Raw genomic sequence first — 25,003 nt, 5'->3', positions numbered from 1 at the left:
ACTGTACAATGCTTAACTGATTTTTAAATTGACTTACAAGCTTACATAAAATATGATTAATAAACTACACCACAAAGAATAAACTGAAACATTTCAAATTATATTTTCTTTGCATTGTAAGTTAAACAGCACATAAGAGAGGCTTGTACAGTTTGATTTTAGTCTAAATGGCCATGAAGTCCTGGAGTGATAATGCCTGCAGAATATTGAAGTGGTGGCTCACAGCTACTCAGTATTGTAATCTGCTAAGTCCATAGCTTCTGACTTGCTGAAGTAGAAGAGTGGTCTTAAATGACTAGATAGGCGGGATATAAATAAAATAAATTAATAAATTAATAAAAATTGTTCTGGGGAATTTGTAGGAGTTTGCAGGTCTTACAGTTGATATATAAGTAGTGAACTTTCAATATGTGACATACAGTACTCTGAAGATTAATTTGAGAGGGCCAGTGCGCATTCTTCTGTGTAATGTAGTTAAATGATTGTTTGGTCATTTAAATAACTTAATATTAGCTAAGGTATTTATGTCTTCATATTTCTTAATGCTTTCAAAGTGATTTGTGAAGATAAAGTAATCCATATTGATTAGATTGTACTCTAAAGACTTTGGCGAGTTCCTAAAACAGTTTAGAGATGTCTTGTGTTCTCAGCTCTCCGCCCAGTGAGGGAGGAAATTGATTATTCATAGGCAGAGGAACAACTCTGTCTCTTTGTGATAATTTGTGGTAAATTATTTGGTCTTGCAAGTGTGAAGAAGTTCTCAAAAGTATGTGACAGGATTTCCAGAGGTCATTATTTGGAGACCAGTGGAGTGACTGATATTACAGCAAGATTGCTCTCACATTCAATATTTGGAGATTGTTTCTCATGGGTTTTTATTTGTTTTTGTTTATGCTTGTACACATGACCTTTTTAACTTTCCTCATTGAACCATTCCACAAATTATTTTGACTTTAGAAAACCATTTAGTGTATTTAAAAAAACAACACTTTTCAGAGCACTCAAACTGCTTATAAACATTTTGCAATTCAGATTGGATGGCGGTTGGCCTGAAGGTTTGCAGCCTTTAAACAATACTCTGCATTTCAACAGTCCATTGACCTACAATTATACTGGAACCTATGTTTGTAAAGTGGCCAATTCACTTGGCCAAAGAAGTGATCAGAAGACAATCTACATCTTAGGTAAGTCATATGTTTTCTGGGTTTTTTTCCCCCTTTCTTTTTTTTATCATCAACACCTAAATGTTTAAATGTCTGTAAATCAATAAAATAATTCTTATAAAATATTAGTTATATTTTCCTTTCAGATGTTAGCTTAGGGGATCTCTCTATTATTTTTATGTTGCATAAAACCTGTTTTACATGAATATAGGGATGCATCTGCAGACATTCCTGGCAGAATCCACGATTGTGAGTCAACTAGACCTTTGATGATCCTTAAGGAAAAAAATGGTATACATACTGAAAGGTGTCAGCAAGATTATTATAACCTACCCATAATCTAATACGTTATCTGAAGTCAAACATGTTTTTTTTCTCTTTACTGGCAGCAGAGCTACAGTGGTTGGAACATGTTTGAGGCCTGAATAGTAGTACCTCCTCATCTAACTAAATACTTGTAGATAAATCTGAATTTGTTGTTGTGTGCCATCAAGTCACCTCTGACCCATGGCAACCCAATGAATGAGTAATCTCCAAAAGGTCCTACCTCAATTGCTCTCCTCAGCTCTTGTAAACTCAAGCCAGTGGCTTCCATCTTGTATTTGGTCTTCGTCTTTTGATGCCCTTTCTCCTTTCCCAGTGTTATGTCTTTTCCAGAGAAACCTGCCTTTTTACAATGTGCCCCAAATAGGACAGTCTCAGCTTCAGCGTTTTTGCCTCCAAAGATAGTTCAGACTCTATTTGATCTAGGATCCATTTATTTGTTTTTCTGGCAGTCCAGGGTACTGTATTTGCAAAGCTCACCTATGGCACCATGTTTCAAACAAATCCTGTCAGCTTTCTTAACTATTCAGCTTTCACACTCATGCATGATGATTGGTCTTGTTCTCCAGTGACACATCCTTACATTTGATTCTCTTTTCTAATTCACTATTGGTGATTCTTTTTCCTGCTGAGTGAAAAAGCTGGGATTGCCTGGTGACCAAGAGAAGAACAGAAAGGATTTGACTCTAGGATTCATCTTGCAATTAAATGAATTTATAATCTTTTTCAGGCCGGTCTCTTTTGACTTAAGAAACCCCATATGGTCTCTTATCATATGATCTCTTATACAATATGTGTAAACATAAAAGATTACTTCTTAGTCATTCAGAGCTGTGGAATGTATGTCCCCAGAAGTAGAGACACCAGAATCTTGTTGCCCCATATGCACAAAGCACCTGTTTCTAAGTTTGTCTTCTGTATGCCTGGTCTTCCCTAGATTGTGAAACCAATTGTATAGTTGGAAGTCCAGAAAACAAGGAAAACATTTGTGCACCTTATGCATGCTGGTTTGCAGAATGGGGTTAAGTTAGATTTTGGGCAGTATGGTTTGTTTTGTCATTTTGCAGACACTCATGTTTGTTTATTTAAACATGTTTATATACTGCCTAGTGTCTTTAGGGCAGTTAAAAATATAAAACTAAATAAAGACACCAGTTTTACAGTACACAAAAATAAATAATACAAAATGGAGTCAAAATATTAAAATTTTAGAATGTTCAAAGATGCTAAGAGGTCATGAGCTTAAAATAGTACAGTGGGGTCTCTACTTAAGAACTTAATCCATATTGGAAGGTGGTTCTCAAGTTGAAAAGTTCTTATGTTGAATCTGCATTTCCCATAGGAATGCATTGAAAACCATTTAATCCGTATCTGCTCTTTTCCGTCCATGGAAACTACAGTGGAACCTCTACTTAAGAACTTAATCCATTTTGGAATGGTGTTCTTAAGTTGAAGCAAAATTTCCCATAGGAATGGACTGAAAACCAATTAATCCGTTCTGGCTGTTTTTTTTGTTATGTAGAGGTGCGTTCGTACATTGAAGCATTAGTTCCTATAGGAACTAATGCAAAGCTGGTTAATACGTACTCTACCACTAGGGGGAGAATTTTTTTTAACGTAAAATGACCTAAGGTTAAAAAAAGAGCAGGAAAAGTTTTTTTTCCTGTTCTTATCTTGGATTTCTGTTCTCAAGTAGAGGCAAAATTTAGCAAATGGAGCTCTTCTTAAGTTGGATTGTTCTTAAGTAGAGACGTTCTTAAGTAGAGACCCCACTGTAAAGCCAAAAATAAAATTCAGAGACTAAATGCTTAATTAGAAAGATCCTTTGTGTTGCAGCTGAACTATACTAATCAGGTTGCTAGATGGATCCCTCTTAATATGGGGATCTGCTATACCAGGGGTCACTGGAACTGGGCCGCGGAGACAAGTTTCCGGCCCCCCCGCCTCCCCCGCGGGGTGTGTCGAACTGGCTGAGGGGTGTGTTTCCATCCTAATGGGTCCCCCAGCGCTCCGCTGCAGGGAAGCTGTTGTGGGCAGCCCGCCCGGGAAGCGCCAACGGCCGGTCACTGTGCTCGGCGCCACCCCACCCAGGGTGAGCGGCCGATCCTGCTGCTTCCTGCCCAGCTGCAGCCGCCTCTTCCCGGGCGGGAAAGGTGGGCTGGGCCGGGCTGCAAGGGGCGTTGCTCCTCCTCTGGAAGAGGATCCAGGAGGGCGGCTTCCCCTCCGCTGCTGCCCCCGAGTGGGGCTCACCTTCTGGAGCCTCCATCGGAGCCTCACTCCTGCCCTTGCAGCAGTGGCTCCATTGCTCCTGGCTGCCCCGCCCGGGAGCCCTCGCCTCCTCCTTCTCCGGCAGGGGAAACATCCCCTGCCACTGGAGCCCGGCTTGCCTCGCCGATTGAAAGTGCTCAGCAGGGAGGGAGGGGGACGCGCTAGCCTTAGCTCCAAGATGCAGCCTGGGCGGCCCCCTCCCTCGCTGCTGAGCACTTTCAATCGGCGAGGCAAGTGGGGCTCCCGTGGCAGGGGTTATTTCCCCTGCCAGAGAAGAAGGAGGCGAGGGCTCCCGGGCAGGGCCGAAATGAGCGACGGAGCCAGCGCTGCAAGGGTGGGAGCGAGGTCCGGTTGGAAAGAACAGGTCTGTTGGCGAGGGAAGTGGGGCCTCATTTCCACCCTTGCAGCGCTGACTCCGTCGCTCATGGCGGCCCTGCCTGGCAGCCCTGGCCTCCTCTTTCTCTGGAAGCAGAAGCATCTCCCACTGCCAGAGCCCCACTTGCCTCGCCGATGGACGGTGTGCAGCCACCCAGGCTGCGTCTTGGAGCTAAGGCCGGCAGGTCCCCCTCCCTCCCTGCTGAGCACCTTCCATCGGCTGCCCACCCTCCCTTGCTCTCTGTCCCTCTTCTTCACTTAGCCGGGAAAGAGAAGAGCAGAGGAGCTGGCTAGAGAGGACAGCGGACTGCCGCCGCTGCCGTCCTTGCTGCTCTTCTCTTTCCCGGCTAAGTGAAGAAGAGGGACAGAGAGCAAGGGAGGGTGGGCAGCCCTGGGCAAGGCTGGCCCCAGCTGAGGGTTGCCTTTGACTGGAGATGGGGGGATGGCGGTCAGTCCTCGCCCAGGGCTGCCCACCTGCCTGGCTGCACTCGCCATTCAGCAAGGACTCATCGTGCTGCATGAGAGGGCATGGAGGTGGCTGGGAAGCCATTTCCTCCAGTGCAGCAGGACCCGCCCGGACAGCCCACTTGCCCCGCTTTCTCAGCCTTTCCTGCGTCTTGCTGGTGCACCCCCCGCCCTCCTCCCTGTCTCCTGGTCTCAGTTCCCTCAGTCCCCGCCGGCTGCACATTGTCCCGCCAAAACCGCCACCCCGAGGGAGAGAGCTCGCGCCACTTCTTTCCCTTGGGGTGGCCGCTTTGTCCTCGTCTGCCCTGTCAGGGCTCAATCTCTCTCTCTCTCTCTCTCTCTCTGGCCATGTTCGTGGGTGGGGGGAAGAGAAGGAAAGGGCCTCTCCTACGATTATTGGGAGTTTGGAGAAAGCACCTCAAACTTGCGCGGGGCGCCAGCCTGGAATGCCTGGGCTTTCTTTCCACATTTCCAAAACCAAAGTCCTGGTTGGGGGGGCGGTGGAAAGAGAGGGTCCGGGTCCCTTTCTTGTGGCAAGGAAGGAGAGCCCCTGTCTCGGAAACAGATCCGATTTTTTCACCAGACGGGGAAGCTTGCCATGTGAGGATTGGGGTGGCTAGCTGGGGTAGTTTGGTCTTCACAAAAGTTACTGCCTTGGAAACGCACCTTGTCCAGGATCGGAGGCGCAGCTGCGCGAACTTTCCTTGGGCATTGGCAAAAGCCGGTGAAGCCTAAATGCATACATAGGAAGCCTTCAGGGGGTGGCTGCGTATTTTCGAGGCGAGGAAGGCGGACAGGGTGGCTGCTGGCTGAGCTCTTCCCTCTCGAACCCTTTTCCTGTTCACCATCCCCTCCCGGAAAGCTCCTTTTCTCCAGGGAGAGGTGGGAAGGAAGGATATTACAGCCTCCGCCCCCCGCCCCCACCTCTACCAACACCCCCGAAAAGCCAGTCTAAATGTGTGTCCATCGGGAACTGCATGTTTGCAGTGCAGTCGTACCAGGGGAAGGCTACTATTTCCACCACCCCCGCGGACGGACCCAGCAGTTGGAGACAGAGCCCAGTGGGGAGGCCATTTGAATTTCCCGGGCTCTTACGTTCTGCCGCTGGGCCCGTCAAAGCTGCTCACTTTCCAGGCCGTGGTGGAAGTGCGGGAGGCCTCCCAACAGCAGCTATGGAAGTCCAAGAGGTTGAGGAGGCTTTGGACTGGTAAAATGCTGCTTTTTCCTTTTTAAAAACTCTTCTGGGTGGGGTTTGGACTGGGGGTTATTTTTCTGTGCTTTTTTGTTTTGTTTTTGGATTTGTGATTTCTTTTTCTCAGTCCCAGCATGGGACTTGCTCTGTTTATTTTTATTTTATTTATTTTGTGTATTTTTTTGAAATGCTGGAACGGATTAATCCTGTTCCCATGCATTTCAATGGGAAATGGTGCTTAATGCATAACATACTACAGTACTGCATAACAAGTACCCCCACGCGCGGACGCCCCCATTCACAGACGCTGGTGGCGGCAGCCCACCGCCCCCCCCAGCCACCCTACCGGTCCTTGGAAGAATGGTCTTCAAGAAAACCGGTCCCTAGTATTAAAAAGGTTGGGGACCACTGCGCTATACCAAGGCTGGGTCATTTCTGAGAAGGCTATTTCTGTAGTAGCCTAGCTGTCCATTGTTTCATCATAAGCAGTGGCACCCAGAGAGGATGCTCCAAGGGTTATACTAGTTTGGGGGCAGAATATACAAGAACAGGTAGTCATTTGGGTAAACTAGTCCTAAGTTATTTAAAACTCTAAAGTTTAGTACTAACATCTGGAAGTCGAGTCATGGCAACTGAACTTCCAGATAGCCTCACTTGGAAGACTGAGAATCTTCACAGATTCAGTACTGACACTTTGACTCGGACATAGAAATTGACTGTATCATGTCATCAACAGATGATTCATGCAGTAAAGATAGGTCAGAGTTTTCCAAACCCAATGTGGGAGAAAAGTTGCCACATCAAGGATATTCTGAACTCCAGAGACCTGGGAGGCCAAATCTCCAGGTTACTGTAGACCCTTCAGTACCAGAAGTTTGAATCCCCACATGAAGGGGTTCTTTGGGACTCTGGGGCAGAGTCAGAGGAGATTGAATTCCCATGTGAGGACTACAGATTAAAGGTACAAGCCTCGAGAGCGGCTACAAGAAGAAATGTTTGGCTGCAAGGTTCACTTTAAGCTGACTGTACATGCATGCGACTCCACCTACCTCTGCTCAGGTCTCTTCCTCCTTCGCATAGCAACCACATTTGTTTCCGGTTATGATGAGAGGGGCAGAGGCACATGTGCAGGGGTGAAGTCCTGCAAGAGAGAGGCAGATCCCCACCCAGCGGGGCTGAAAATTAGAGGGTACATTGTTTGGCTTCAGGGAAAGTCTCCTTGGTAGAGATCTACTAGCTAGTCAAATGAAATCAGGGAGCAGCTCAGGCAGTCATGCTATTTAAAAGGCTTTAGTTGGTATTGTGAGCCAAAAGAAACAGTATCTCTACTGGTTCGTGATCTTCCTTCCCTTACATCTGGTCTTGCTGCTTACTCCTTGATGTATGTGACCTCTTGGATTGCTTTACTGTGCTTCTTTGTTTGCTTGCATGATTCTTGGACTTTGACTCCAAATATCTTGCACTTAGTTTATCTTGCATGCAGATAAGCCTCTGCTTGCTGGACCTGAAACTACCCCAACCTCAGGAATAGGACAAATTGGTAACCAGTGCAGTTGATCCAACACTATGGTGATATGCTTAAAACAGCCATTGCCAGTAAGAAACCTTGCTGTGCTATTTTTCATTAACTGGATGGACCATCAAAAAAAATTCATTCAGGCAGGAAGTTATCAGGGCATGAATATCTGCAACTAAGCTATTTCTGTGCCATTAGGGGTGTCTTTAGTAGATCAGCCAAAGTTTATAAAATCCACTCCTTATCATTGAGGCTGCTTTGGCCTCAGATAATAAAGTAAGATCTATGAATACCCCTTTTTTTTTTTCAAATCAAGCACAGATTCAGGATAATCTGTTAAATCTATAGATCTATTAAAATATAAGAGTTAAAGTGAACCCATGAACAGAGGTATCCAACTACTCAGCTTCCATCAGTTAGCTTTCACATGTGTGAACTAAATTTGAAGAGTAGAGTAGTTTCTACGTGTGGGGATCTCCACACTATTGGGATTTCATGACTGCAGAAAAAAAAGCTGTGTTACTTGTGTTAAATGTCAGGGTGGGCAATAAGAATCACTTCTGTCTTCATTTTGTCTAAATGTCTGCAGGGTGTTGTACATTACACTCTAGATTGAATGAAAATCTACTGAAATCTATAGAACAGCAGTAAAATATGTAGGTGTGGATTGATTTCTCAGCTGGTTTTTTTTGTTTTTTGTTTTTTTGGTAGCAGGGCTCTGAATTAATTCCAGCATATTTTTCTTTGAAAATACTTTTTTAAATTTGTTACTCAGATCTGATTCTGTCACGGGCATAGTGATGCCAGTAGGCATATATAGCTTGTGACCGTGATGGAGAGTGCCCCCAGATGTTGAGCTCATCCCGGCCTTGTTCATAAGGTGTCCCTGCCATTAGGAGAATAATGGTGACTACTTCTATGCCCTTATTTCATAGTGCTCTCTGTTGCTGCCCAGGCAGAAGAGGAGATCAAAACCAACAAAAGTCTTATGCCCCACTAAAGACTTAACAAGCTTTAACTGGCATCAGCTTTCATGCACTGTAGCCCGCTTCATCAGCGATCCATAAAACCTTATGGCAGCAAGACACATTTGTCTGTAAGTTTCTTCAAGACTTTTGTTGCAACTTAATATGCCTATTTCCTCAAGGAATTTATGTGGTGGGAAAGCTGTTTCTGTTTGCTTTGGAGGAAAGAAACATGGGTTTTTCAACATGCCAGTTGTTTCCAAATGGGTATCTATATTAGTCTGAAGCGTTCACCCCTCAGTTGCCTTTGACTGCTACTAAAGATAAACTCGCCAAAAAATCTGCAAGTTTAAAGAAAACCTCCACCTCGACGTCGAAGGCATCTTCCACTGCCTTTGTTAAGAGCACCAAACAAGCCAAATCAAAATCCATCTGAGGATTTTTCTTTCCTATGTGCAAATGGTGTCTAGAAAGGCCAAGACACTCAAGATGCACACAGAACAAACCAACCTACCATCTGAGGACTTAATTTTTGGCGATATTAATCAAGAGCATATCCCACCGCTCAGCTTAGCGTTTATTCCTGCCCTTATGGACTTGATAAAAGATGCTTGGAGGCAACCATCTACATCTACACCCGTTTCAAGACTTACAGAAAATCTATACCGTGTCCATGGAGAAAACACCAATTATCTACTGAAACATCCTGTTCCTAATTCTCTAATAGTGGAGACAGGCTCCTCTAGGCCAAATGCTAAGGCTCATGTTACACCTACCAACAGAGAAGGGAGAAAACTAGAAGTCCTGGGCAGACAGATATTAATCTCGTTTCTCCTTAGGGTGACAAACTACCTAATGGTAATGGGAGCCTACCAGAAGCAATTATGGTTACGAGTTCTTCCAGCCCTCAAGTGGACTCCTGAGGACATACGTCAGGGGTTCCTCAATACTTATGAAGAGGCCCTGACAGTCTAAAAACATCAGAGACTAGCATCACGTCATGCAGCTGATGCTGCTGACAGGGTTCTGATGTCTGCAGTCACCTTAAGATGACACACCTGGCTCAGAGCTACTACAATCATGGATGATGTTAAGACACCTGCCCTTTAAGAAAACCTACCCTTTGATGCTAATGGCCTCTTTAATGAAAAAACAGACAGTAACCTGGATGAACTTCACAAAATGAAGAAAACAGCCAAATCCTATTCTGTACACCAACCACCAAGATTTAACAAATACCAATGGTGTAAACCTTACTCCCAATACTCCCAGTCTTCACAATAATCAGTCTTCTCAATCCTTCTGTCCCTTCAAGGGCCAAGGTCAATCCAGATCATCTCAAGCTGCATCTTCATCCGCATTTCGTTCCCAGTCTTCACAATGCCAACAGTCTTACAAGCCTCCTGCAAAGAAATCAAAACATTGTCTTTGACTCTCCCTTACCTCTGACCGGACAAGATCATCCAACACGACTTCATCCCTTCCTACAAAATTGGACAAAAATAACCACAGATACCTGCGGATACCAACTAGAACTTACAGAATATCCTCCTCTGGGACAGGTAAAAGTCACACTTCCCAACTCTGTCCTAGAAGAAGAAATTTGTACTCTATTGCAGAAGCACGCCATCCAAAGAGTGCCCAGAAGAAATGTAAAGAACGGATTCTACTCCCGTTACTTTGCCATCCCAAAGAAAGACGGAAGAATCAGACCAATCATGGGTCTAAGAGATCTCAACACTTACCTCCACGCAAAACGATTCAGCATGGTCACCTTGGACTCAATCATTCACCTGTTGAGAAAAAAGGACTAGTTCGTGGTAGTGGATCTCAAGGATGCCTACTTCCACATAACAATCCACCCAAATCACAGAAAGTACCTCCGGTTTGTATTCCAAAACACCATTTATCAGTACCTGGCTCTTCCATTCGGGTTGTCCACGGCACCAAGGACATTCACAAAGTGCATGGTGCCAGTGGCAGCATTCCTACATCTTTAGGGAATACAAGTTTACCCGTACATAGACAACTGGTTGATAGTTTCTCCGTCCAGACGTCAAGCCATCAAAAACACCAAGTTCGTTCTACGCACTCTAAAAGACCTAGGTCTCACGATCAATACAAAGAAATCAGTTCTCAATCCTTCCCAAGTGATAAACTACATAGGAGCCAAACTGGACTCCAATGCTGCCAGGGTGTTCCTTCCCTCAGAACCCATCCAAAAAATAAGGACTGCTGTACACAGGTTCAGACTGCACAGGACAATCTCTGCTCAGCACGCACAACATCTTCTGGGACTCGTGGCATCCAAAACACCTGCCTTGGCCCACGCAAGGCTAAAGATGCGCTCTTCAACCCCATTCACGACAGCCAAAGAAAGCAACTTGTGTCTCTCCAGAACTTGTACAACAACTACAGTGGTGGACTTTTCTCCACGTCCCTTTAGACCTCTCTGACTCACAATCCAAGTCACAACGGACGCCAGCCCCATCAGTTGGGGGGCACATTGTGGTCATCATCAAATTCACGCTTTGTGGTCCCAGCAGGACAGGAACCTGCACATCAATCATCTAGAAATTCTAGCAGTCACAAAGGTGTTCAGAGCCTTTCTACCTCTAATACATGGTCATGGTGTGCAGCTGGTCACCGACAACACCACAGCCATGTACTACATCAACAAACAAGGAGGGACACATTCCAAATCACTTCTGTTTCTAACGATTCACCTATAGGAATGGTGCTATCAACACCACATCTTCCCAGTAGCAATTCACATCTCCACCACAGACAATGAAACAGCAGACAAACTCAGCAGGCTGACAACTCAATCACACAAATGGGAGTTGAACAATGAGAGTTACGCCTCTCTGTGTCACCGTTGGGGGAATCCGAAGATGGATCTGTTTGCGAGCCATCTCAACAAAAAATGCAAATTCTATGCCTCCAGAGCATAGAAGGAATGGGGGACGCATTCATGATTCCTCGGGGCAAAGGCCTACTCTACCTTTTCCCTCCAATTCCTCTTGTACAGTGGGGTCTCAACTTACGAACTTAATCTGTATTGGAAGATGGTTCTTAGGTCGAAAAGTTCTTAGGTCGAATCTGCATTTCCCATAGGAATGCATTGAAAACCATTTAATCTGTATCTGCTCTTTTCCGTTCATAGAAACTAATGGGAAGCTGCTATTCCACCTTCTGCCAGTAGAGGGGGATATTTTTTCTTTTTTTCCCTTAGGTTCAGGAAAAGAGGAGGAAGGTAGGGAACAGTTTGCAAAGCACTTTAGAAATCTTTTTTTTCAACGAAGCCAATTTTAAATCATGTTTTAAAGCATGTTGTGCTGATTTTTTCAGCACAAAGACACACAGGTGGGCTTTTTAGGTGCTGAGCAAGCCTCCCCAAGCCTCTTCAGAGCCAGCCCATCAGCTGATAGGCGGGGAGAGGAGGGTGCAGGAGCGGGAGGGGGAAATCACAAAATGGCTGCCAGGCTCCCTTCTGGGTGTCGGCTTTTAGCTGTTTCCGCTCTTTTTCCTGCTATTTGGGGCTACCAAGGCCTGGTAAGTGACTTTCTTTTATTTATTTTTAAGTTTCTGATCCTTTTTTCCCCTCCAGAAGCCTCTAAGGGGAGGGGGGCACTTTTTTTCCTGTACGTAACTCGAGGGAAGTTTTTTTTAAAATAATTTTATTTCAACTACAAACACATATCTAAAATGCAATACAGACACCCTAAACCCTCCCCCCTTTGAGGACAGGGGTTCAGACCTCATTACAGTCCAGCTTTCCCAAACTCCAGAGAGCATTGAAAAAAAAGAAAAAAGAAAAACTAAAAAAGACAAAGCCCATCAATCATTTTGCCCTATCTTCAAGTCTGACCCTGGGCCCAAGCATGTATTAAGTTCCAACTTTGTTTTGCACAATTTCTGGGTTGATCTTGTAGCGCTTCTGATAGTGAATCCAGTTCTATAATGTCCAACAGCTTCTTCAGGAGCTCCTCCATTGTAGGTACGTCTTCACTTTTCCATTTTTGGGCCCAGAGTGACCTAGCTGCTATCAATATATACATCAAACAATATTTAATTTTCTTGTCAGTAATTTCTGGCATAATGTTTAATAATGCTATTTCAGGTTTACAATTTAATTTCTTTTGAATAATTCCTTTTATCATTTCCCACAACTGTAACCAATAAACCCTGGCTTTTTCACATGACCACCACATATGATAATAAGTTCCCACTTTTTTTTTTTTACTTTTTCAACAGATATTACTGCTACCTTCTGACATTTTTGCCAGTTTTATAGGAGTATAATGCCATCTATAAAACATTTTGAGGATATTTTCTCTTAAATTTACTGGCTTGACCATTTTATAACAGTCTTTCCACATCATCGTCCAGTGATCAATGTCAATATTATAGCCGAAATCCCTTGCCCATTTTATCATTGTCTCCTTTACCCTCTCATCCTCCAATTCATATTCCAATGAATATGTATACATTTTCTTTATTATTTTCCCGTCGAAATAGATCCAGAGTTTATCTACCTGTACTTGACCTTCAAAAAACCCACATTTCTATCTTTTCTATATCTTGATTCTAATTTATTCAATGACCACCAGTCTGTTGCTACCCCTAGTTCCTCTCATTCTTGCTTACTTTTTATATTTTGTTCTCTATTAAGTAGTTCTTTGTAAGCTAGCATCATCCCTTTCTGATTCATCACTTTCATCGTAAAGGCTTCTATGGGGGCTACCCATAATGGGGTTTTCTTATATGATTGTACTCGGAATTTATACCACACTAGACCCAATGCTTTCCTTACAATATGTTCCATAAAGCGTGATTGTTCCTTATCCTTCCCATACCACACATATGCATGCCAACCCATGCTTAAGTCATGCCCCTCTAATTTCAATAATCTTTGGTTTACCAGGGTTATCCATTCTTTTATCCATGTCATTGCACATGACTTATAATATAATAGCCAGTTTGGAAGTCCTACACCTCCCCTTTCTTTCAAGTCCTGTAATAGCTTAAGTTTTATTCTTGGTTTCTTAGTCTTCCATGTAAATTTAGTTGTCAGGTGATCCAGTTCTTTAAAATATTTAAAGTTCAATAATATTGGTAGATTTTGGAAAAGAAATAGTGGTTTAGGCAAAATCACCATCTTTATCGTTGCTATTCTTCCCATCAATGATAGTTGAAGCTTACTCCAATCTTCCAGGTTCTTCTGAATTTCCTTCTGTATTCTGAGGTAATTCTCTTTCATTAGGTTACTGTGTTTTTTGGTGATGATGATTCCTAAATATTTAAATTTTTGTACTACTTCAAAATTAATTTCTCTCAGCAGTTTTCCAGCTTCTTCTTTCTCTATGTTTTTAATCATAACTTTTGTTTTTTGATGGTTGATTTGGAGACCTGCTACTTGTCCGTACTCTTCTATGATTCTCAATACTTCCTCTAGGTCTCCCTGAGGATTCTCAAGTATTATTACCAGATCGCCTGCATAGGCTTGTACCTTAAATTCTTCCCCTCTAATTTTTAGACCTTTAACTCTTTCATTAGCTCTTATCTGTCTATTTAGGATTTCCAGCGTTAATATAAATAAGAGGGGATAACGGACAACCCTGTCTTGTGCCTTGTTCGATGGATATACTGTCCGTTAAGTTCCCATTGACCTTAATCTTGGCTTCTTGCTTAGAGTATATTGCTTTGATTATTTGTAGAAATTTTCCTTCCACTCCCATTTCTTTTAGTTGTAGCATCATAAACTCCCAGTTGACATTGTCAAAGGCTTTCTCTGCATCTAAAAAGATTAACATCATCTGCTTTCCTGGATGGAGTTCATAGTATTCTAAAATGTCTATTATCGTCCTTATGTTTGATGACAATTTCCTTTTACGGAGGAAAACTTTATGGTCTTTATGAATTATTTCTCCTAATATTTCCTTTAATCTTGAAGCCCAGATGGTTGTGAAGATCTTATAATCAACATTTAGTAGAGAGATTGGTGTGTAATTCTTGATTTTGTTCTTTTTGGTCCCCTCTTTATGTATTAATGAAATGTGTGCCTCTTTCCATGTATTTGGTATTACCCCCTTGGACTCAATGACTTTGGTTAACTTCTTAAATTGAGGACTTAAGATTTCTTCAAACGCCTTGTAATATTCAGCTGGTAATCCATCTGGTCCTGGAGAGTTGCCATTTTCCTGTTTTTTCCAAGCCTCTTGAATCTCCTCCATTGTGATTGATTTGTTTAACTTCTCAAGTTGTTGGAGGTCAAACTTCCATTTTGGAGATTTATTCAAGTATTCCAATTGCTTCTCTTGCTCTACTTCTCTTTTCTTATAGAGGCCAGTATAGAATTTTACTACTTCTTTTTCAATCTCCTTTTGCGTATAGATTTCCTTTCCTTGCTTATCCAATGTTTCCGTAATTCTCGTTTTCTCTCTCTCTCTCTCTTTTTTTATTCTGTATGCTAACCATCTTCCCGGCTTATTTGCCTTCTCAAAAAAGTTCTGTCTCGCAAATTTTATTTTTTTCTCCATCTCTTCTTTTTCTAACAAGTTAATTTTGTGCTGTAAAATATTTATCTTATTCAATAAACTCTTGTTAGTTGGAGACTTTTTAAGTTCCGTTTCCTCCTTTTTTAAGGACATGGCCAAAGTGTGATATTGTTTTTTTCTCTCCTTTTTTCTTTGTGTATTATGTTCTACTGCCCATCCACGAAAAAAAGCTTTCGCAGCATCCCATATCACTGTCATCTCAGTATCCTGGGGTTTATTAATTCTGAAGAAGAATTTTAATTCCTTTCTCATTTTATTCAGAAATTTTTCTTCTCTTAGTAAATGGCTATTCAACTTCCATGAGCCTCTTCTTGGCGTTTGTCCTAAGCTCATCCATATTGGATTGTGATCTGCATATGTGTTTGGTAGGATATCAGTTTCATTCACTTGATGAGTGAGTTCCGCTGAGATCCAACAATTGTCTATTCTTGACCAGGAATTGTGTCGATTAGAATAAAATGTATAGTCCTTCCTTTTTGGATTTCTGGTTCTCCAAATGTCGATTAAAGTTAATTCTTCTGCCATTTCCAAAAATACTTTGGGTATGATGTTCCTTGTTCTTTTCCTCCCATTTCCATTGCTCGTAGATGTATCCTTTTCTTTGTTCACTACTGTATTACAGTCACCCATGATGCATATTTTCTGTTCCGCCTTCAGAGTTAATTGATTCTTCAATTGAAGAAAAAAGTTATGCTGAGATTTGTTTGGTGCATATATGTTCACCAGTAGTATCTCTTCTCCCTCGTAGGAGATTTCCACCATCAATAATCTCCCATCTTATGAGGTTAAGACCAGTTTTGGATTTAAATGTTTTTTAATGTATATTGCTACTCCTTTTTTCTTCTGTTGATTTGAAGCTATGAAAGTTTCCCCTAATCTAGGCATAACTAACAAATTTTTATCTTTTTCTTTTATGTGAGTTTCTTGAATAAAAATGATATCCGCCTTCATTTTAACCAGTTTGTTAAATATTTTCTTTCTCTTCTGAGCCGAGTTTAGCCCTTTGACATTCACTGAGAAAAACTTGATTTGTTCCGCCATCTGTGCGTTCCTTACTACCCGTTTTATCTCTCTGTTCCTTGCTTCTGGTTCTCCTTGCTACCAGGGACGTCTTTGACCTCTCTTCTTTTCCTGCCTTTTCTTCTTCTTCTCCTTGTTCTTCTTCTGAGTCTTCAGTCATCCACTGTAATTCCTCTTCAGTCAGCTTCAGTTTTTGTTTCATTTCTGTTAAGAATCTTCTGGCTTTTCTTTTACTATTCAGGCTATGTCTTCTAGTCTCCCACGTCAGGTATATTCTTTCTGGTACTTGCCATGAGAAGGGAATTTTCCTGTCAATTAATATTTTGGTGATGAAATGGTATTCTTGTCTTTTTTTCGCATACTCCAAGGCACCTGTTTCAAAACGTTTATTTTTATTCCTTTTATTGTCAAGTCCTTCTCTCTGTTGGCTTTAAGGATCTTTTCTTGTACTATTCTCATAAATTTTATATGGATTTCCTTTGGCAGTTTGTTTTTCCTCGTATACGCATTGGACTGTCGATAAGCATTTTCAATAGAATTTTGTATCTCCTCTTTAGTCATTCCGATCTGTTCAGCCAGTTCTCGAGAAATTAATGTTATTAATTCCTGTGGGGTCTCTCCTGGGTCTCTTCCAGATTCTGAATCCTCAGAAAATCAGAGGCTTTCTCCATCTCTAATGTAAGAAGGCGTGACTGCATCTCATCTTTTTCTGTTTTGATGTCCTCTATATCCTGTTCTGCCTTGTCTAATCTGTGCTCGACCTTCCCTACACCCTGGTTGAAATAAACTAGTTTTTCATCCACATTTTTAATCTTTTGATCTACGCTTTCAACGGCTACTCTAACCTCCTGGATCTGCTCCGAAACTTGTTTAATGATGTTAGATTGCAAATCTTGCATCGCGGCTTTAAAAGAATCTGGCATCATGAATTTGGCTGCCCCTGAAGTGGCGTATCCTGGCGAGTCTTCCTTCTTTCTTGACGCCATATTATTTCCTTTCCCTCCTTTCTTCTTCTTTTTCTTCTTCTCCTTTTTTCCCCTTCCTCCTTATGTTGAGTCCTTATTTCCCCTATAGGGCGGGTTTGTAAGTTGAATTGTTTGCAAGTAGGGTCATTCGTAAGTCGAGACCCCACTGTACAAAGAACTTTGATCAGACTACGTCACACAAAATCAGAGGCAATACTAGTAGCGCCACACTGGCCTCGGCAAACCTGGTTCCCCATGCTTCAGGCAATGACATCAGACATGGTCAAGCTACCACCTCTACTGCATCTTCTCACGCAGGATGCAGACACTGTTCTCCACCCAGATGTACAGTGTGGAGGATCTCCCCGCGATCAAGGAGGTCCTAGATAGTGCTAGGAAGCCCTCTACCACTCGTCTATATTCCTACAAGTGGAAGAATTTTGTTAACTTTGCTGAAAGTAGACACTCTGAAACTTCTCCTGTTTCACTCTCCACTTTGCTCCAATACCTATGCTATCTATTTGATCTTGGCCTTTCCCTTTCAACTCTTAAAGTTTATACTGCTGCAGTTATGTCTTTTCAATCCAGAGACTCGAATTCAGCACGCCTTTTCTCACATCCTACACTCAAGGCGTTTCTCAAAGGACTCACTAACCTCAGACCACCCATTAAGTCACCAACACCTCAGTGGTCTCTTCATGTGGTATTACATGCATTGACCCAACTTCCCTTTGAACCAATGGCGACATGTGATCTACGGTTGCTATCTCTTAAGACTTTATTCCTTGTGGCCATTACATCTGCAAGGAGAGCAAGTGAACTTGCAGCTTTATGATCAGACCAACCATATTTACAATTCTTTCGAGAAAAAGTGATATTACACCTAGATTTGTCCTTTTTACCTAAAGTGGTCACTGACTTTCATGTGAATCATCCAGTACTACTACCGACTCTTTTCCTGGATCTGAAGACTGACACTGAGCACATGCTCCACACCCTTGATGTCAGAAGGGCGTTAACCTTTTATGTTTCTCATACCAGAGACTTCTGTGCCTCTCCTAGACTGTTTTTATGCTTCTATGGCCATAAGAAAGGCTCTCCAGCTTCATCCTCAACCCTCTCCAGATGGCTTGTCTCGACTATTTCCTTGGCATGCCAGTTACAACACAGGACTCCACCTGAGGGCCTTAGGGCTCATTCTACTAGAGCCATGGCTACCTCTACAGCCCTACTACATGGCATTGATGTCCCTGATATCTGCAGGACTGCCACTTGGTCCAACGTCTCCACCTTCATTACACATTACAGACTGGACTTGAGAGCTAAAAGAGAGACAGGCTTCAGGAGAGTGGTGTTGACATCTGTACTTCAGTGACGGCCCACCTTCCAGTAAGTGGGCATGCTAGTCACCCTTTTATGTGTATTCACAGAGGCCATGATGAAGAAAGACAGGTTACTTACCTGTAACCATGGTTCTTCAAGTGGACCTCTGTGAATTCACACAATCCCACCCAGCCTCCCCACTATCCGTCACTCAACATACCTAGCTTAAACTCGGGTTATCGTGGCGGATAAATGGAACTGGAGGCTGAGGCAGGTGGAGCATTTGTTACTTTTCTCTTGAAGCTCTGGAATATTCCGAGAGGTCCAGCGCAGGCGCTGACTTAACCCTTTTGTGTGGATTCACAGAGGTCCACTTGAAGAACCATGGTTACAGGTAAGTAACCTGTCTTTTTGTCCCAAAGCTTAGTGAGATAGTTGCTCCGTTGACAAACTTAACTCAAAAGAAGCAAGCTGAAAACATCCAGTGGGCATCAGGGTTCCAGGCAGCCTTCGATCGTCTGAAGAGGGCGCTGACTTCAAGACTTGTCCTTATTGCACTGGACTTTGACTATGAGTTCATCATTTATATGGCTGCATCGAGTGTGGGACTGGGAGCCATGATGTGCCAGGCGGACGATGGTAGGGGTCTACATTCAGTGACTTGCATCAGCAGGAAACTCCAGCCTGGTGAGAGACATTTATCCACCATCAAGGAAGAGTGTCTAGCTGTTGTATGGATGCTGCAAAAGCCGAGGCCCTAAATTTGGGGAAGGAAGTTCATCCTCTGCACTGACCATTCCCCTTTGGTGTGGCTCCGAACTATGAAATCTAATAGCAGCAAACTTACAAGATGGGTGCTGATTTTGGAAGACTTTGATCTTGAAATCAGCAGTGTAAAAGGATCTCATAATATAGTAGCGGACACTTTGTCTAGAAGGCCAAATGAATAGAGAAATTTCTCTTTTTTGAGTTCAATATTAACTGTAATAGTTATGTGATGGTGGCTCTGTGAGTTAAACCACAGAAGCCTCTGTGCTACAAGGTCAGAAGACCAAGCAGTCGTAAGATCGAATCCACACAACGGAGTGAGCTCCCATCACTTCTCCCAGCTCCTGCCAACCTAGAAGTTTGAAAGCATGTAACAATAGGAATAGATAAATAGGTACCACCTTGGTGGGAAGGTAACGGCGTTCCGTGTCTAGTCGTGCTGGCCACGTGACCATGGAAACTGTCTTCGGACAAAACGCTCGCTCTATGGCTTGAAAACGGAGATGAGCACGACTGCACTAAATGTCAAGGGCAACCTTTATCTTTACCTATGCTTAAAGTGAAAAAACGGCTTGAATTTTAATAAACTAAGTGGTAGGTACAGTGATAGTAAAAATAATAGTAAGTATCCTTAGTAATGTAAGAAATTAATATTTGCCTTCCTCCATGAACCTTTGTTCATGAGGGCAAACCATTAAGTTTCCCCTCCTAAAAAAACTAATTGGGGGGAGCGATGTAGCGTTCAACCTGCTCATTAATATTTATATTGAGATTTGCATGCACCAGTAGGCGTTGGTGAGGGGATGGAGTTAAGTGAAGAAAAGGAGGGAGAGAGAGAAGAAGAGTAGGGGATTGAGAGTGAAGAGAGACGGATGTTTAGTTGAGAGTTGATGTCATTGACTGGACTGTTATAACTTGTAACAATAAACCATTTCTACTTGGACCTCTGTCATTAATAGTGAATAAAGTTAATGTAATCAACTGGTGGCAGCTGAACGACACGGCACTTGTGCCTTTGCTTGGTGAAATAACCAAGGGACAGGTGGGAACATGACAGTCTGTAATTGATAAAATTAAAGGGAATAAAAGAGGGGGGAAGGCAAAGGACAGAACCTTACTGATTTGTTCTACTTTTGAGTTTTCATGGACCAGAATCCAATTTCTTAGACACAAAGGGTGCTTGATGTTTGTTGCTCTTGTATCAACATTTCCTGTACTTTAGAGAGAGTTTCTCACGTCTGTATTTTCAGTCAGGGAATTATGAAAATCTGTTACATCTCTAAAGTATGATGTGATAACCATTCAATTTCATATTCCACATATGGCAGCTGAACAGATATTGTTTTTGTGTTGTAAATACTTAGGAACAGTGCATGTGCCAAACTAAGAGGAGAGTAGCTACACCTAAAGTGCAGTATGAGTAAGCATAAATCAGAAGAAGCAAATTCCTCATGTATTATTTCAAAGAAATGTTGGGAGTTGATAACTTTAAGCTTTTGAATTCAGGATTGTATACAAACCATTGAATTCAGCTCAGTGAGTGAGTTACACTCTTCATTATGAACAGGGAGGGACCTTTTTAGTAGAGCTGTCTCAGCTTTGGAATGTTTTCTCCCAGAAGAGCCATGGGTTCCTAGTGCCTAACTTGTCACTTTAAGCCAACGATGGCAAATTTATGGCACATGTGCCACAGCTGGCATACAGAGCCAGAAGTCGCTGGATCGCTACCCCCAGCAGTGAAACCTGAGGATGTGGCAGCCGCCCTGCTAGCACCCCGAGAGGCAGCAGGCCAGGATCCGGAACAGCTGGTGCTGGTGGTGGCAGGCTGGCTGACCTATAAGCAGTGGTGGGGTTGTGCACAACTGGAGGCAGATCCAGAGTGGGGTCTGGAGGCACTTCCGTGCCCAGGATTCCCCCTTCCGCTGCCACTTTCGCTGATGCCCGCTGGGTTTTTTGTTTTTTTACTTCCCTAGTTTGGGCACTTGGGATCAAAAAGGTTCGCCATCACTGCTTTAAGCCATCTTAGGTCCCCGTTCTGGAAGAAAGCTGCCATTTAAATTCAGTTTCAGCAGATGATTTAAGTCTCAGATGTTATATCTGTATCAGTATTCTGTTTTACTTTTCTTGTTTTCTTGGGGTATTTTTTTGCAGATATGGTTTTTTCATGTTATATTAAGACAGGGTCTTACATTAACTTTTGCTCCAAAAATGCATTAGGGCTTATTTTCAAGGGATGTTTTATTTGTGGTTGCTGCACAATGGTGGAGGGCGGGGTTTCATTTAACTGAGACTTATATTTAGGGTAGGGCTTATATTATGAGCATCCTGAAAAATTATACTAGGGCTTATTTTCAGGTTAAGTCTTATTTTCAGGGAAATGGTATTTACAATATAAGTATAACATGTATTACAAGTTTGTAGTAAAATCTAAATTTCATCACCTTTCATTGTAGGCTGCAGCATAGATTTACAATTTCATAAAATAGTGAACCACCTTCCAAATAAAATTTTAGTGGTATAAACTTTCAAAGGTGTTCGTGCTAAACAAGATACTATTTCATTCTTCTGCCTGTAAGGCACTCTGGGAATTTTGGTGAATTGAAGAGTGGCATAAAGAATCAAATAAAAAAGGAAAATGAAGACATATTACTGTGTGAGAGATTAGTGACAAGTAATGGATTTTATAAGAAGAAAGTACAGAATTTACCTAGAGGTAAATGTGGTGTGATTACCATACTGTATACTGGTTAGTGTTGAAGTGAGACTAAAGAAAGTTTCAGGTTTAAATCCTGCACTCTCAATTTAGACAATGCCTTTACCTGACACCTTCATCTCCCGGAGAAAGAATTTCAACAATATCATTAGGTAATTTATTATGTGTGAAGTATAACTCTCTCCTCCATTTCCTTTTTGTTCCCCATAGTTAATGGTATACCGTGTTTCCCTGAAAACAACACAGGGTCTTATATTAATTTTTGCTTTAAAAAATGCATTAGGGCTTATTTTCAAGGGATGGCAGGGGTTGGAGCTCCGAAATCACCTCTCTCCCTCCAACATTGTGCTTTGTTATCCTCACCTGGACGCACACGGGTGGGGAGGGGAAGCGCACACACTGCAGAGGTGCGAGCCCCAAGAGCCATTGGGAACTTAGCAGCCAAGAAGCAAGTTCCTGATGGCATGCAGCTCCTTCCTCCCTGGCTAGGGTTGCCAGACGTCCAGCAAAAGGAGGACATGTCCTACTTTTCAGGATCATGTCCTCTGTCCAGCAGGCAAAACTGAAAAACTTCAAAATATCCGGCTTTTGTATCTCCACCCCTCCCCTCCCCCACCCCCAGCAGCCCAACCGCTCCCTGGTACTTCCTTGGTTGAGGCACTTGTAAATCCTGGGTTCTATCAGAGATCGGAGATAAGGTGAGTTGATTGTTTAGGGCTGACAGCCCTGGGCAATCAATCCCCGGCTTGTGGATGGCTGCTTCTGCCTGGAGCTGAATAAGGCAGGAAGGTGCGAGAGAGATGGATGGATGGAAACGGACAGGAATGAAGTGAGTGCACTTGCTTGCCTGCAGGAGGGGAGGCTGTTCTGGGGTTTGGCGGGGTGGCAGTTCAAAGCCAGGGAAATAGGGGCCAGTCCGGTCCCTCCTTCCTCCTAAAGCCGGGGAACAGGAGGCACCTTTATGTCCCCCTTCTGCCCTGACCCCCCCAACCCTGGGGCATGTGCAGAGTGTGTTTCCAGGTCCAGGTGCATATGCAGGGTTATCGCCTATGCTTGTGGGAGCTGGAACACACACATACACACACACACAAGCGGATTTCTCTCAACTTGAGAAATTGCAAAGGTTGGAGAAAATGGCTTTGTGTGTGTGTGTCTGTCTGTCTGTCTGTCTGTCTGTCTGTCTGTCTGTTTGCAAATTCATTTTCTCTACCCTTTGCATTTCTCAAGCTGAGGAAATCCACGCCTTCTGTTTTTTCCCCCCTGGTTTTTATAAAGTGTTTCAAATCTGTCACACAACTTTTTAAACTTTTTATTTCACTTTATTATGCTTTTATTAAAATAAAAAATTCAATAAATAAAACAAGGGGGATGGGTCTCCATTAAAGGAATAGATTGTCTCCATTGGTCCTGGGAGCCCAGTAAGTGTATATGTAGATTTGTTTTGTTTTTATTTTTAAACATTTTTTAAAACACGAAAACACAGCGGCCAGTGGATTCTGAGTTTTGTAGTCCAAAAAAATGTAACGTTCCCTGTCTTGACCTTTCAAGACTGAGTAGGTTGAATAGTTATGGTATTGCCCCATGATCAAAGAGCTATTCTCCCCAATACCTAATTCCAAAAGTGACATCCCCCCACCCCTCCCCGTACACAGAGCCCCCCCATATGTCCTCCTTTTTGTACACATGTATCTGGCAACCCTATCCCTGGGTGTCCAGCCGCTCTGCAAGCAAGGGAAGTGGGAGAGGTCGAGAAGAAGTTTTAGGTATCTCTTGAGGGCTTGGGAGGATCCTGGTGAGTCCCTGGTGGAGTGCAGGGTTTCACTTAACTAGGGCTTATTTTTGGTGTAGGGCTTATTTTCGCGGAAACACAGTATCAATTAATTTATAAAATGTGAAATTTTTGTAATGCCCTTAAATCTCCTTGTATTTGCATATGACATTTTTTATATAGCTATAATATATGATATAAACATTTGATCGTTTTGCTGGTCATTTAATTCTAAATATAGTAACATAGTCATCAATGCTGTTGTCAAAACGTCACTATATAAAATATAGGAATTTCATAGTATTGAAAGTTAGTATTCAGAGGAGAAGAATTCCATGCTGGTGAATTAGAGGAAAAAATTGTGAGGGAAAATAGGAGAACAGATTTTCAAGAAGACTTATAAACCTTGTGGATTTAAGGGTGTCAGATTTATAGAAAGTCACCTGTGGATAAGAGGATCATAGACATGGACTTAAAGAGAAAACAAGGCCAAATGTCTGCAATCTTTAGCTGCTATAATTTTTTGCCCTTCATCTAACGTGACTAAAAGAAAGAAAAAAATGAGTAAAGGAAGAGGAACCACTAAGCCCTGTAAATTTCTCTAACTGCCTAATTGGGCCAGTGGTGTATTGCAAGCCATGCCTTAATGGCTAGGTAGTAGAAAAAAATGTAAATAGGAAAAAAAAGGGAACCTGGTTTGCTAGCTAAACACCACCTAATCAAAAACACATATTTTCAAAGCATGAAGAGCAGCATATTCCGAAAAAAAATGTATGTATGTTTGTATTATCTAATGATACATTTATTTTGGAAGATTGTGAAATCTAAATTTATTGTTAGAATGATTTAAGTGGACTTTATTAACTTTTTAAAAACATAAAACATCCTTGGTGTAGAACCACATGTTCATCTATGTATTATCTCTTTTTTTTGTTTCTCTTTTCTTCTTTGTTTAATGTAATGTACTTTAGTATATGTATAAAGGATTTAACAAATCACTCAATGGAAGTGAATTAATAATCATGTAATGACAAATAATATAGATCTAACAACTGTAGCATTCTATGAAATGTACTGACTTTTTAACTTGGTAAACAAGGCATTGCAAATGAAGTTTTTACAACTTAGAAAATTGAGCTTTCTCTTTAAAGCAATATGAATTAATTGAATTATTTGGAATATAACTATTCAAATATAATCACAGTAGTGCTTAAAATTACATAAATTTTATCAACATATGTAACTAAATTATTCTAGACTTGCCTTGCCTACTCAGTTAAAAATGTCAGAGAACAGCCTAAATGTTACACTAACATTTCATTAACAGTTCCCCCCTTAATTTCACAGGGCTATATGTTAGTGCACCACCAAGGTTGCTTTTGAGGCCCCTGATAAGCCCCCGTGGCCATCCATGCCGTCCCCCCCAAAAGAACTGTTGCCAGCCCCAAGTCATTTGGCCATTCCTGGAAGCTTCCACGGGTGCTGGTTTGTCAGGAAGTACTCACAGAGTTCCCAAGTCCCTCAGTCAGAACTGAAGCAGATTTTCAGCCACTTCTGGTGTTTGTGTTTTGGGGGAAAGGAATTACATGCTCTAAATATTTTTGCATCTGATATGGCC

At 42.3% G+C, this 25,003-nt stretch overlaps 1 protein-coding gene across 2 annotated transcripts in view; it reads left to right on the top strand.

Moving 5' to 3' along the window:
- The window catches only part of NECTIN3 (nectin cell adhesion molecule 3), a 111,419-nt gene that overhangs the window by 60,691 nt on the left and 25,725 nt on the right, over positions 1 to 25,003 (top strand). For both annotated transcript variants that reach the window (XM_020809869.3, XM_020809860.3), the window contains exon 5: positions 1,033 to 1,184. In XM_020809869.3, coding sequence (XP_020665528.3) covers positions 1,033 to 1,184 — 152 coding nt within the window. The remainder of the gene's footprint in view (positions 1 to 1,032; positions 1,185 to 25,003) is intronic.

The sequence above is a fragment of the Pogona vitticeps genome, chromosome 3 (assembly GCF_051106095.1).
Source record: "Pogona vitticeps strain Pit_001003342236 chromosome 3, PviZW2.1, whole genome shotgun sequence".
In the NCBI taxonomy this organism is placed as follows: domain Eukaryota; kingdom Metazoa; phylum Chordata; class Lepidosauria; order Squamata; family Agamidae; genus Pogona; species Pogona vitticeps.
Note: the sequence above shows the minus strand (reverse complement) of the source record. Positions and strands in the feature narration are given on the sequence as shown.